The sequence below is a fragment of the Anoplolepis gracilipes genome, chromosome 11 (genome assembly GCF_047496725.1).
Source record: "Anoplolepis gracilipes chromosome 11, ASM4749672v1, whole genome shotgun sequence".
Lineage (NCBI taxonomy): Eukaryota > Metazoa > Arthropoda > Insecta > Hymenoptera > Formicidae > Anoplolepis > Anoplolepis gracilipes.
The window spans coordinates 10,035,346-10,050,744 of record NC_132980.1 but is presented as its reverse complement, the minus strand read 5'-3'; the positions used below and the strand labels follow the sequence as shown (position 1 = coordinate 10,050,744).

At 38.8% G+C, this 15,399-nt stretch overlaps 1 protein-coding gene across 16 annotated transcripts in view; it reads left to right on the top strand.

Moving 5' to 3' along the window:
* Positions 1-15,399, top strand: part of Heph (polypyrimidine tract-binding protein 1 heph) — a 394,763-nt gene that overhangs the window by 225,440 nt on the left and 153,924 nt on the right. For 12 of the 16 annotated variants that reach the window (XM_072902193.1, XM_072902196.1, XM_072902188.1 and 9 more), the window contains one exon: positions 13,248-13,301. The exons of the other annotated variants lie outside the window; for them this stretch is intronic. In XM_072902193.1, the coding sequence (XP_072758294.1) occupies positions 13,248-13,301 (54 nt within the window). The remainder of the gene's footprint in view (positions 1-13,247; positions 13,302-15,399) is intronic. 16 annotated transcript variants of the gene reach the window in all.

Genomic DNA, 15,399 nt, shown 5'->3' with positions numbered 1-15,399 from the left:
TAACTGTCATTTATTCGACGTTATAACAGTTTCTGGTGGACAAATGAAAAACTTTGCAGGTAGTCAAAAATAAAATATGATATAAGATTCACAATATCGTTATTTCGAACAATGGTAAATATCGATTATCTTTGATAATGACTAAAAAGGCGCATTATGTAACGGTTATTGAAAAAATTACAGCCTATGGCCATCATACCCTAGTTCACCCTATATAATTTATTTCTTTCCTTTATTTTAAATATTGTAAAATTCCTTTTATATATTTGCAACGTGTTAATACACAAAAAGAAAAATTAGTGGGATAGGGGCCTTTCTAAATACCGCGGTATTCTACGTTTAAAAGTTGGATTTTCTTTCCGAATCCCTGACAAACCCTTCGACGATTAACACCGCGATTACCAGCGCCATCGGCGTTATCGGCCGCGTTTATCAGTCGGCGCTACGTTTCCTGTGATCCCATTTTTAGAAGCGATGGTCTCCCTCTTTCCCTCGCGCTTACGATCGTACGTTTACGTGGGGGAAGTTTGTAGATTAGTTCGATCACGACGATCGTATGCTCGACACGATTGAACGTTATCATCGTCGCGATAGGAATTACATTTTGCGATAGAAGGGAAGGGTGACTGAAGGGAAGAGGCTATCCCCTCCTTTTCTCCTCGATACTGTCGCGATATAAACCAATGGCTCCGGTTCTCGTCGAGTAGAATCGGCGACTTGTCCCTTTTACGACGTGATATACTTGTGGAAACGGTCGTTCGACAAAGTTACATCGTAAAGCACGCAATGCGTAGTTGGACGCGGAACCAACGAAGCGATCCGGTTAAGTAATAAAGTTCCTGTCCAGATCTTAATCGCGAGGCATTCGACAAGAAAAAAAATTAATGTAGTTTGTAAGTTTCGCGGTATAACGTTGGCAAGTGCTTCCGATAAGTTACTACGTCAGTCGACTGATAGAAATCGCATCTCTTCCGGCGAAATAATATCTCCAAGTCGAGTTTGCAATCATAGATATGCACCGGTCAAACGAGATCAGTTGCGACAAGTAATCGAGATATTATTGAAAAATATAAAGATCGAGTTTAACTTGATTTCGCTTAAAGCAATTAAATTAAATCTCGAGATTTTAACAAGGAGAGACACATGAATTTATAAAGGATACTTTCAGATCCGAGATGCTTTTGAATCCCGTATTTGGCAGTCAAATATAAAGTAGCAGCTACGAAAAGTGGCTTTAATTTTAGCGATAGTTAATGAGGTATCAGACTTTTAATGAGTAATGTGAAGTTGTTCAAAGGTCGGGACAGTTTTGAAAACGTGTTCGACCAGAGTACCTGCCAAGCAATCTCACGCTTTCTAAAAAACATCAAAGGAGATTCGTTTTGCGTACTGAACGAGATTGGCAATAACTCTTACAACATCGCCCGATGGAAAACTGAGAAAAAGTTGGGAGAGAGAAAGAAAGAGACTCACGGTATTTTATCTTCTCTTCATTTACTTAAGACGTACGCCGAGATGATTACATCCGCGATGACAAGCCTCGCCGGCGGTTGTGTAATTTATTTACGCATTCTGCGATAGCAATTCCTTTGACGCTTTACTTGTTTTTACTTTTCAAAGTAATTGCGCTCGGATTTTCTTTGCGCGCGTTGTAATATAGAGGATGCTAATAGTGTTTTTCAGTTTTTCTTAGAATAATAATAAATAATATATTATATCTTTCGTGAAAGAGTGAATTAATTCAAATTTACTTTCATCCAATTTAAGCAAACCATTTCTAATCTAACGATTTGCTATTTTCGTAATATAATGAACAGCCAAGCAATTTCTACGAAACAAAATGGAAAATAGTGTGTTCGACTAAAGGCCGCATTACAGAACTGAAAAATATTCCATTACCCATTTCAACGAGAAAGATTGCTCGTGTCAGAGAGGAAATCGTAATAAAAGCGTGAAACAAGACCTCCGTACGACGAAATCCTCCGAATTTCCACAATTTTTGCATCGTTTTTTTTCTATTTTTCGCGTTTCTCTCTTTTTATTTATTTATTATTTGTATCACGCGCGCGAATCTCAAAGCGTGTTTGTTTCATGCGGTGGCGGCGGTCGGAAAGACGCGTATTGTTTTTCCACGATTGTATTTTTACATTGCCCTCTTGCTGGTGCGCGTTATAACGTCCATCGCATGTCCGTATCCGCGTACATTATGGAATAACGGGCCCTTTGTATGAAATCCATCCGTTCTTTCCTTCCTCGCACACGGAACATGGTCTTCTTTTGACGTGTTTCTCCTTTTTTTTCTTCTTCATTTCCCCGCGCCGTTTAACCGTGTTTCATCGTGGAAATAAAACGTATCACACTGGCAGTTTTATATTTGACGATATATATATATATATATATATATATATATATATATATATATATATATATATATACATGAAGTGCTCCAGAAATGCGTGAAAATGGCGAGATTTTTTAAAGTAAATTAAAAACACTTTTTTAGAAAATTGTAATTTAGAATTTTTATAGAATTTTCTTGACATTTTTCGCAATTTATATTATACTTATAAGGCTTTAATATAATTTTTTCATATATATTTTTGAATATTTAATATAGCATTGTGTATAATTAATTTTTGTAATCTCAAAATGAAGAAAGAATCTTTCATCGCACCTCGAGGGTTGGTCGGGCGGAGGAGGGGGAGGGAGGGGGTCAAACTGACAATATCGAACTAATTTTCTTAAATTCGAAGGATCGTTTTCGTATGTAAACGGAAGTCGGAAACGAGTAAATAAACCATTTGAAAAGATGGTTATCATCCGTATAAAGAGAGGAAGCCCCTTGGAAACCGCCTAGTCAGCCGATACTTAAATCTCTTCGTATCGCCGTCTACGATCAGCTGGCGCTATCTCGCATTAATGGTCGCTACGTGTTCTTGAATAAATCGGCCCACTAAACAGTTTTTAGGCTGATATTATTAACCGGGAAGGCAGGGTACGCGCGGATTACATTCTAAAGTTCTTTCGAGAGTAAAAATTTTGTTAGATGCCATCGGCGATTTCAACTTCAGCAAATAAGAAGGAGCGAGGTAACTCGTTTTAGGAAATTGTGTCGCAGAGAGAAGAAAAAATATCGTTTATCGTAATAAATTTTGAAAATTTATTCTGAAAGGTACACTCAAATCGGCTTGTAATTGCAACAATTGTACCGCCCACGAGAGTACGCTTATATTTTTACAACTATATTAATTTAATGAAAATGTAGAGTAAGCTGATATAACGGAAAGTCTATCTGATTAATCAGTCGGGAAGCGTACTCATGACAATGTGTATTATGCGTTAGATGCTCTCTTCTCTCTCTCTCTCTCTCTCTCTCTCTTTCTCTTTCAAGACTAAAATTCGATAATAAGCTTCCGAACAGGATTTACCAATGTAGGCTATTGGTATTAGTTGGTTGTCATTGGTAGTCGAGCGAAAAGATTCTAGGAAGAGAGAGAAAGAGATGACAGATACCGGAGACCCATTGAAGTAACACGTCTTTTGTGATTTTCTCATTACTGGAGTGGAAGGTCGATCCTGGAAGCCCATCTGCAGGAGCGACTTCCGTCCTTTCGCTCCTCGCTCTGATCCTATTCCCTTTTTCTCTCCATCTCTTCCGCCATTCGTCCCACGCGCGAGCGTGCGCCTTAATCCCTCGCAGATAACTTGGCACTGTAAAAGACTGCCTATGTGAGTCGTATGTAATCATATAAGTGGAATTGCTTCTTTCATGCCGTCTTGTACTATACGTAATTCGTGCGGCCGCGGGATCTCTCCGCGTCTAACTTCCGATCAGCGATAGATCGGAAAATTATATTTCCTCGCGCAATCGTCTTACCGGCAGGCTGTAAGTCAACTCTTATCGATCCCTCATTCCCGGCTATTACCTGTCCATTGTGTTTCCTACACCTGTCTCCGTGCGGTCCGCTGAATAGTTTCGTCGCTGCCTCTTTTTTTTTTTTTCCACGCGCTATATTGGTTTCGTGAGAGGAGAAGAAATCGGAAATGGGAAATTCGAAGCCGCAAAGGCGCTCCAATCGGGACTCGATACGTAATTCTTGTTCATTCTCATCTTGTTCAGTCGATCGGCTTCATGAGAGTCTAGAAAGATTAAAGAACGAAGAATAAATTGCGTAATTAAAATTATCCACGCGAATAATATCTTGATGATTGAATTTAGACTCTAAGAAATTGTGTGAGTATTTGATGATGTTTGACATTATTGAATCGTGTCATCGTCCGACATTTCAGTAATTTTTCTATTCTGATTTTATTTCAGTGGAATGTAAAATATTTAATCCACATATTTGCATAAAAACGTAAAAATAATTCTGGATTAACTTTAGTTAGTATTTTTATATTTTACAAGAAAAAATATGAATATTTTCTATTTTTATTTTATTTAAAAGAATAAATTAATAAAATATATAATTAAAAGTTCTCTAGTCTATTGTAGTTCTCAATAAAGAAAGCTCTTTTCTTTATTATATTAAGACAGGTCTAAACACTCGTGCAGAAAACTCACGGACATTTTGAATAATGCTAAAATAATATATTTTTTTGTAAATGTAATCCTTGAAATGAAATGAAAATACTATTTTATGAATAAGTAAAGAGATACCTAAATACGCACATGAATTCTAATTCTTCTGTATATACGAAAATGATAACACATAAATATTGTAGAAAGAAAATTACTTTTGATATTTTTCACAAAATTATATTCAATTTTGTTCGTTGCAATAAAACGTTTCACAAATAATCGGTATTTGTCAGATCACGTTTTTCACAATATCGTTAAATTATGAAAACATGGAGATTTTTTTTTTTACGTGTCGAGATATCGTAAAATCTATTTGTTAGTAATAAAAATTTAGACCGAAATTTAAAGCGAACATTTTATGTCGAAGAAGAGCGCGGCGTGAATCGCTTATCAAGCCAACGACTGCGAGAATAGTCGTACCTAACACGAAACAAGTTTGCGTCGAGTCGTCGTCTTTCGCGTGACGTCAATTTGCGCCCTCGCGAAAGCACCCGCGTCGTTACGCGGCATTGTTCGCGCATTGTTACCATGGCATGCGCCGACATTCTTCCTAGTGTCCATTGTCGAGCATAGTCCGGGCGAGTTTCCTTCATGGCCGGAAGGGAGGAGAGGGTCGAAAGAGCTTTTGCGAGGCGGAAGAGTATAGTGGCAGTCGTCCACCCTTTCCACGGTTGATCCGACACGTCCGTCCGTCCGTCCGTCCGTCAACCGACATCAATTAGTATCACAACACAAGGCGCCCGTAACTACGTACACATCCTCCTGCGAACGGGCACACTTGACGGAAACACGCATTAACACGCTCTTCGTGCGTAAATATGGAGTGCCTCGTGCCGGACGCCGCGGATTTCTCGCAATTTCTGCGCGAGAAGACAGGTCGACTATAGATCTACGGCAACTTTCCAATTTTCAGCATTAAATAACTCGCCAAGTATGTCGGAAATTAAAATACTCTGTTAAAGTCCGCTTGGAATTAAACGAGTTGGAAGTTCTGATGAAAGATAGTCTTAACGGAAGAATAAGAAGCAGAGTTTGTTATCTGTTTGCGCAGCTCAATTAACCGAAACATCTTCATTTCTCTTCGATTTACGCTATAGTATTGTAGCTTGAATATATTTTTATCGCTGCTAAAACAGCTTGACGTAATTATTATTGACAATACGAGACATTTTCACGCACACGGAACCATTTTCGACGCACTCACGCGCATCCACGCGTCATGTGTGTATCCATGTTAGATTTATCGCACGTATATTTACCTACACATCGGCGTAAGCGGACAGACTTGATCTTACAAAGGCATTCACGCAACACGCACACGCGCATTTGATGATTGCGTACATATGTGTGGATTGTCCACGCTCGGTTGCGTAAATACGCGTAAACACTGACGGGACGCTTTCGATCATTCCATTGACATCCTCTTTTTGAAGACCGTTATTATCATCCGTTTGCTGATACAACAAGATAAATTGCTCGTTATCCGACAGATCTTTAGCCTAAAATGCTCGTTCGAATACGCTCGGAAGGACCAAGTATCGAATTTCTATAAAAAGAGAATGCTCTGATAAGAAATGTCATTAGCTGGAATCTAATAGGACGTTGTATTCTTTCTTTAATGCGCAGCAGATGGAATTCTCCTCGCAAAATCGCGCGTCCAAGACAGAATCAGCTTCGCGAAGAGCCGAGAAGCGCAAGCTCCTCTCCCTTAAAAAAAAAAAGAAAAAAAAAAAAGAAATGATCTCGTGTCTCGCAGCACGAGCGTTAATTAATTCTATCGACGCTATTTGCAGCGTAGAAAAAGAATCTCGAGTCAATCAAGATTAGCGTTAACGAAACATCATTACAAGCAAGTAAAGCAAGATAATATCGATTAGTGATATCTTCTTGCTGTTGACACGCGACGCGTATAATTAAAAATTCTCGTCTCATTTTGCACGGTACGTTTCGAAAACGGTTACAACGCGTAGTTCCGTTCTTTATCGATTGCGCCTTCGTGTGGAGAGGCTTCGTGGAGGAAGGAAGAAAAAAAATAAAAAAAGCGGTCAATCGTCAAACTTGCGTGTCAAGAGCGGTAAAACGCTATCGATCTGTTCATGGTATTTATGTAAACATGCTCGAGTCCGCCGGGATTTCTTTCCATCCGGTACGCCTCCTTCATCGGCGCGTTCTCGCGGATTTTTTTTTTTTTTTTTTTTTTTTTTTTTTATTTCGTTACCACATTTATCATTCTTTACGATATTCGCGAGGTTTCGCTCTTTTATTAGTTTTTGAAATTCCCTTGCAGTTTTATCTTTATATACGCGAGCTCGTAAACTTGTTTAATACACACTTACTGTTGCACCACGCAACGCCTGTGTGAAAAGAAACTTTTATAATTACATAAATATTATTATTAAAAAAAAAACTTTGCGATGTTTTCGTTTCTCTTCTTGCGAAAATGAGATAAGTCTCGCGTGTCGTATTATTTTTGCGCGATGCAGAATTCCAATGACTGACCGAAGTGACGTGACGCAGAAATAAGTCTCTCTTGAGCGGGATGACGACGCGTGCGGGGCAAATTTTCATCGGAAAACGGGAAATTAGGCTGTCCATTACGATGCGATTCGAGCGAACCGTAGATACGCCATACATGTGATTCGGTCGATAGGTTCGCTTGTCGACGTGTTAATCTGGCTATTAGGTGGCGCGACCGAGATATCTCGTGAACTCAGAACGTGTGTGCCAGATGGCACGATCGAGATAGCGCTTACCCGGTGCATATCGCATCGTCGATATTTCCTCCGAGTTTGCGCTTTTACTTCGCGAATTAATTTGCGACTAGAGAGAACTGATTTGCTTGTGTATATAAAATATGCCAACGGATCTCCGCCCGTAATCCCCGGGCGGGGATCCTTGGATGGGGGACGATGGAAAGCAAAAGTTGACAAGAAATCTATGGAGAATAAAAATTGCATTAATTTACGCTCAATAATTCTGCGTCAAACGTAATTGGATCTACCGTGGAGATGCCACTTTGTTTCCGTCTCGCGCACAGAATGAAACTACAGTATCGTTATGAAGTGATCAGAACTATAACTCGATAACTGTCATTAATCAAGTCGAACGGAAATGTTATTGTCCCTGTCGATGAGCAATCGCGAATTTGTCCGCAAAATCGACCGATGTGAACCTGGCGCCCGACTTTATGAAAAAAAAAAATTAATAATATAGTCCGTTTGTACGTCGTTTGTACCTGTTTGTACCACACTTTTTTTCGTTTGTACCTCAACCGGTTCGAAAATAAAAAATAATCAAAAAATGGCCAGCGCTCGACTTTAAGATATTTTAATTTCATTAATGCCATTCGATAGAGAATCGTTTGTACCTGTTTGTACCTCTTTTCAAATCGTTTGTACCTCAACCGGTTCGGAAATACGGCCATTTTTAGTTTTAGAGTAACGCTATACCGGTATTTCCGCTATTTTTTTAGATATCGCGAAACGGCCAACGGGGTTCGATAGAGAATCGTTTGTACCTGTTTGTACCTTTTTTCAAATCGTTTGTACCTCAACCGGTTCGGAAATACAGCGATTTTCGTGTTTTGAAATTAACGCTAAACTCGAATTTCCGCTATTTTTTTAGATATCGCGAAACGGCCAACGGGGTTCGAAAGAGAATCGTTTGTACCTGTTTGTACCTTTTTTCAAATCGTTTGTACCTCAACCGGTTCGGAAATACAGCGATTTTCGTGTTTTGAAATTAACGCTAAACTCGAATTTCCGCTATTTTTTTAGATATCGCGAAACGGCCAACGGGGTTCGATAGAGAATCGTTTGTACCTGTTTGTACCTTTTTTCAAATCGTTTGTACCTCAACCGGTTCGGAAATACGGCCATTTTTAGTTTTAGAGTAACGCTATACCGGTATTTCCGCTATTTTTTTAGATATCGCGAAACGGCCAACGGGGTTCGAAAGAGAATCGTTTGTACCTGTTTGTACCTCTTTTCATTTCGTTTGTACCTCAACCGGTTCGGAAATACAGCGATTTTCGAGTTTTGAAATTAACGCTAAACTCGTATTTCCGCTATTTTTTTAGATATCGCGAAACGGCCAACGGGGTTCGATAGAGAATCGTTTGTACCTGTTTGTACCTTTTTTCAAATCGTTTGTACCTCAACCGGTTCGGAAATACGGCCATTTTTAGTTTTAGAGTAACGCTATACCGGTATTTCCGCTATTTTTTTAGATATCGCGAAACGGCCAACGGGGTTCGAAAGAGAATCGTTTGTACCTGTTTGTACCTCTTTTCATTTCGTTTGTACCTCAACCGGTTCGGAAATACAGCGATTTTCGAGTTTTGAAATTAACGCTAAACTCGTATTTCCGCTATTTTTTTAGATATCGCGAAACGGCCAACGGGGTTCGATAGAGAATCGTTTGTACCTGTTTGTACCTTTTTTCAAATCGTTTGTACCTCAACCGGTTCGGAAATACGGCCATTTTTAGTTTTAGAGTAACGCTATACCGGTATTTCCGCTATTTTTTTAGATATCGCGAAACGGCCAACGGGGTTCGAAAGAGAATCGTTTGTACCTGTTTGTACCTCTTTTCATTTCGTTTGTACCTCAACCGGTTCGGAAATACAGCGATTTTCGAGTTTTGAAATTAACGCTAAACTCGTATTTCCGCTATTTTTTTAGATATCGCGAAACGGCCAACGGGGTTCGATAGAGAATCGTTTGTACCTGTTTGTACCTCTTTTCAAATCGTTTGTACCTCAACCGGTTCGGAAATACGGCCATTTTTAGTTTTAGAGTAACGCTATACCGGTATTTCCGCTATTTTTTTAGATATCGCGAAACGGCCAACGGGGTTCGAAAGAGAATCGTTTGTACCTGTTTGTACCTCTTTTCATTTCGTTTGTACCTCAACCGGTTCGGAAATACAGCGATTTTCGAGTTTTGAAATTAACGCTAAACTCGTATTTCCGCTATTTTTTTAGATATCGCGAAACGGCCAACGGGGTTCGATAGAGAATCGTTTGTACCTGTTTGTACCTCTTTTCAAATCGTTTGTACCTCAACCGGTTCGGAAATACGGCCATTTTTAGTTTTAGAGTAACGCTATACCGGTATTTCCGCTATTTTTTTAGATATCGCGAAACGGCCAACGGGGTTCGAAAGAGAATCGTTTGTACCTGTTTGTACCTCTTTTCATTTCGTTTGTACCTCAACCGGTTCGGAAATACAGCGATTTTCGAGTTTTGAAATTAACGCTAAACTCGTATTTCCGCTATTTTTTTAGATATCGCGAAACGGCCAACGGGGTTCGATAGAGAATCGTTTGTACCTGTTTGTACCTCTTTTCATTTCGTTTGTACCTCAACCGGTTCGGAAATACGGCCATTTTTAGTTTTAGAGTAACGCTATACCGGTATTTCCGCTATTTTTTTAGATATCGCGAAACGGCCAACGGGGTTCATTTCTTTATAATAAAGATATATAATTTATAATGAATTATAAATGTAATTATATATATATATAAAATAACGTTAACTCTAAAACTAAAAATAGTGGTATTTCCGAACCGGTTGAGGTACAAACGATTTGAAAAAAGGTACAAACAGGTACAAACGATTCTCTATCGAACCCCGTTGGCCGTTTCGCGATATCTAAAAAAATAGCGGAAATACGAGTTTAGCGTTAATTTCAAAACTCGAAAATCGCTGTATTTCCGAACCGGTTGAGGTACAAACGATTTGAAAAGAGGTACAAACAGGTACAAACGATTCTCTATCGAACCCCGTTGGCCGTTTCGCGATATCTAAAAAAATAGCGGAAATATCGGTATAGCGTTACTCTAAAACTAAAAATGGTCGTATTTCCGAACCGGTTGAGGTACAAACGATTTGAAAAAAGGTACAAACAGGTACAAACGATTCTCTATCGAACCTCGTTGGCCGTTTTGCGATATCTAAAAAAATAGCGGAAATATCGGTATAGCGTTACTCTAAAACTAAAAATGGTCGTATTTCCGAACCGGTTGAGGTACAAACGATTTGAAAAAAGGTACAAACAGGTACAAACGATTCTCTATCGAACCTCGTTGGCCGTTTTGCGATATCTAAAAAAATAGCGGAAATACGAGTTTAGCGTTAATTTCAAAACTCGAAAATCGCTGTATTTCCGAACCGGTTGAGGTACAAACGATTTGAAAAGAGGTACAAACAGGTACAAACGATTCTCTATCGAACCTCGTTGGCCGTTTTGCGATATCTAAAAAAATAGCGGAAATACGAGTTTAGCGTTAATTTCAAAACTCGAAAATCGCTGTATTTCCGAACCGGTTGAGGTACAAACGATTTGAAAAGAGGTACAAACAGGTACAAACGATTCTCTATCGAACCCCGTTGGCCGTTTCGCGATATCTAAAAAAATAGCGGAAATATCGGTATAGCGTTACTCTAAAACTAAAAATGGTCGTATTTCCGAACCGGTTGAGGTACAAACGATTTGAAAAAAGGTACAAACAGGTACAAACGATTCTCTATCGAACCCCGTTGGCCGTTTTGCGATATCTAAAAAAATAGCGGAAATACGAGTTTAGCGTTAATTTCAAAACTCGAAAATCGCTGTATTTCCGAACCGGTTGAGGTACAAACGATTTGAAAAGAGGTACAAACAGGTACAAACGATTCTCTATCGAACCCCGTTGGCCGTTTTGCGATATCTAAAAAAATAGCGGAAATACGAGTTTAGCGTTAATTTCAAAACTCGAAAATCGCTGTATTTCCGAACCGGTTGAGGTACAAACGATTTGAAAAGAGGTACAAACAGGTACAAACGATTCTCTATCGAACCCCGTTGGCCGTTTCGCGATATCTAAAAAAATAGCGGAAATACGAGTTTAGCGTTAATTTCAAAACTCGAAAATCGCTGTATTTCCGAACCGGTTGAGGTACAAACGATTTGAAAAGAGGTACAAACAGGTACAAACGATTCTCTATCGAACCCCGTTGGCCGTTTCGCGATATCTAAAAAAATAGCGGAAATACGAGTTTAGCGTTAATTTCAAAACTCGAAAATCGCTGTATTTCCGAACCGGTTGAGGTACAAACGAAATGAAAAGAGGTACAAACAGGTACAAACGATTCTCTTTCGAACCCCGTTGGCCGTTTCGCGATATCTAAAAAAATAGCGGAAATACCGGTATAGCGTTACTCTAAAACTAAAAATGGCCGTATTTCCGAACCGGTTGAGGTACAAACGATTTGAAAAAAGGTACAAACAGGTACAAACGATTCTCTATCGAACCCCGTTGGCCATTTCGCGATATCTAAAAAAATAGCGGAAATATCGGTATAGCGTTACTCTAAAACTAAAAATGGTCGTATTTCCGAACCGGTTGAGGTACAAACGATTTGAAAAAAGGTACGAACAGGTACAAACGATTCTCTATCAAACCCCGTTGGCCGTTTCGCGATATCTAAAAAAAATAGCGGAAATACCGGTATAGCGTTACTCTAAAACTAAAAATGGCCGTATTTCCGAACCGGTTGAGGTACAAACGATTTGAAAAAAGGTACAAACAGGTACAAACGATTCTCTATCGAACCCCGTTGGCCGTTTCGCGATATCTAAAAAAATAGCGGAAATACCGGTATAGCGTTACTCTAAAACTAAAAATGGCCGTATTTCCGAACCGGTTGAGGTACAAACGATTTGAAAAAAGGTACAAACAGGTACAAACAATTCTCTATCGAACCCCGTTGGCCGTTTCGCGATATCTAAAAAAATAGCGGAAATATCGGTATAACGTTACTCTAAAACTAAAAATGGTCGTATTTCCGAACCGGTTGAGGTACAAACGATTTGAAAAGAGGTACAAACAGGTACAAACGATTCTCTATCGAATGGCATTATTGAAATTAAAATATCTTAAAGTCGAGCGCTGGCCATTTTTTGATTATTTTTTATTTCCGAACCGGTTGAGGTACAAACAAAAAAAAGTGTGGTACAAACAGGTACAAACGACGTACAAACGAACTATATTATTAATTTTTTTTTTTCATAAAGTCGGGCGCCAGGTTCACATCGGTGCAAAATCGCGCGTGCCGTTCATTTCGAGAGAGCGGAATTGTGGACCGATAAAGCGGAAAGGATAAAATTAATGTCGCAAATAAAGGAAGATGAGTAAATTGAACCACTGCTCTTGAATATCCTCGGTAAATATCGTTATAACTCGATTATATATAATCAGCTCGAAACTATCGACACTGTTCACGCAATGCAAACGAGTAAAGCGATAGCTTCGTAAAGACGCAAAGTTGTGTATGTAATAATATCGAACGCTATTTTAGCCAGTTAAAACCTTCCGGTAGCTTAAAAGCAAAGTTTCAGTTGCGTTTTAATTATCTATAATAGCAGCAATATAGACGTTGAATTGATGCTTTTATTTTTTCTTTTTTTACGATTCTTATATATATATATATATATATATATATATATATATATCTGAATATTAAATATGCAATATGATATATAATATAAAAAAAAAATTTTAAACATTTTTGATGTACATATTTAATAGCACATTGTGATTTTAATTATTTAAATAGCTCGAATCAATCGCTTTGATTCTCACAAGAGTACTACTAACCCCTTCGCTTTTCTTTTGTTTCCAGGTGAGTGTCCAGGAATTCCAGTACGCACGCGGGACGGGCGCGTCCCTGACGATGGTAAGCCATAAAGCAATGTATATACCGTCGTTTTATCCGCGCATTATCATCCAAAAGGCTCTTCCCTGGGACGATGTAGCTCGCGAAGATATGGGAAAAGGTCCTAATATCTCGCAGGCACACATCCGTCTTAATTAATGTCGCGATACATCTCGACTTCCGCTTGCGCTGCCACTCGCAGCATTCGGTTTAATATGCAGCAGCCGGCTTTACCTCTAATAATAATAATAATAATCTAGCTATAGGACAAAAATTACCGCAGAGAGATAATTTAAGTCATTTCCTTTTGCATTAATTATTATTTTATACGATGAAAGTATCTTTCGGAAACCGTGAAAAATGTGTATAAACGAAAATGTGTATATATATATAACGCGTTTTGATCCCTTAATTCAGTCTACTTAAAATACAATATATATGTATAATATTTCTGTCGTATTTTGCTTTGATTATTCTTGGAATTTTAAACTTGTAATTATCTTGCAATTCGCGAGATAATTATCGTGAAATATTGTTGAATGCATACTTTATAGGATCTGCGACTCGCGCTTTCCGGTTATACACGATATACATTTCGTAATTTAGTAAATGTGATGTGGATTCGGTCGTTCAGCTCTATAACGCATTAAATATAAATGGCGATTCCGCCGGGACGTATAATCACACGCGAATCAATCATTTCAGCGCGATAATAAATATTGGCGTCGATGTTTTACGTATTGAAAACAACAGTTGACCAATGCCAATATTTTCCATCGCTCATATAGCCTGTACATTAAGCTGATCTAATGCGTCAATGTAACGTGACTGCTTCAATGCATTCATTCGTTGATGTCACGATGCTTTTATTAAGTACACTTTCCCAACACGCTAACACGACGAATTTGTCACTCGCGTGCTTCGTAATTTTCGTGAAACGCGCAAGATATCCTACGGCATTAATCAAACACGGTGGCTTAATTAATTAAACTTTTTACGGAAACAACCGTGCCGTAAGATAGCTGGCATATCTGTTTCCGTTTCGCATCGTCCACAGATGGTCGTTGAATGAAAAATAAAATGGAAGACCATTCCTCGTGTTAGCGTCTCTCTTCCTATGCATTTTCAAGAGTGCAATTTCGGTTATTGCGAGTGGATTTTCTGAACGAGCCTGGATAAGATCTTCTCTTAGCATACTTTTTTAATATTCCGCGAAATATTTTACGACGAAAAGATGAAGCTTGAATGCTGCAGAAAATCGTTGAAATGTCGCACGAGCTGTGAACGATATGCAAATTTCTCGGATGAAACGAATTTTGCACGCGCCGTAATATCGACGATTATAACCGTGAGTTATTTTCGTAAGGGAGATCGACCCCTTCATGCGTGTGTCTGCGTATATTCGATCGCTTCCGTCCGCGGTCTTTATCGTCGAGTTCCGGGTTCCGATCGCCCTTAGTAGCGTGAAATAAGAGACGTCCCTCAGGCGACAGTGACGAATGTGTTTGTATATCGTCAGTCTGGTCGTCGAGGGTGTTACACGAGAACGCGTAACGCACGAAAGAGTGTCGCGAGGGGGTTGAAACGATGCTTGGAACTGGTTATGACACACACGTCAATCAAGGGAATCCAGGTTAATATCGAGAGAGAGAGAGAGAGAGAGAGAGAGAGAGAGAGAGAGAGAGAGACAAGATTAGGTTTTTCGGCGGAGCGTGGATTTAATTTTTTATTTTCTCTATCCCGACACTTTAAAGATTCAGTTGCTGTAGGCCGAGTTTTCCTTTGCCCTTTCAGTATTTTTGTATTCGAGATACTTTATTTATCACGTCTAAATATTACCATAAGAATCTTGAAATGCTTTTTTCTACATATATATATATATATATATATATATATATATGCAGAGCAAATAAGTCAAAAAAGGAACAGGATAGAGATTGCTTTTATTTCTATTACGAATAGAAATAGATTATTAATCACATACCGATTATAGCGTTTCGACGCGTGTGCGATCGTAAAAAATTTTATCGCTCGATTTTTTTAACACTATTGACATGTTTTATTTGAGCGAATCAATTTCTCTCTCACGTATCACGGATACTGATTTAAAAATGAAACT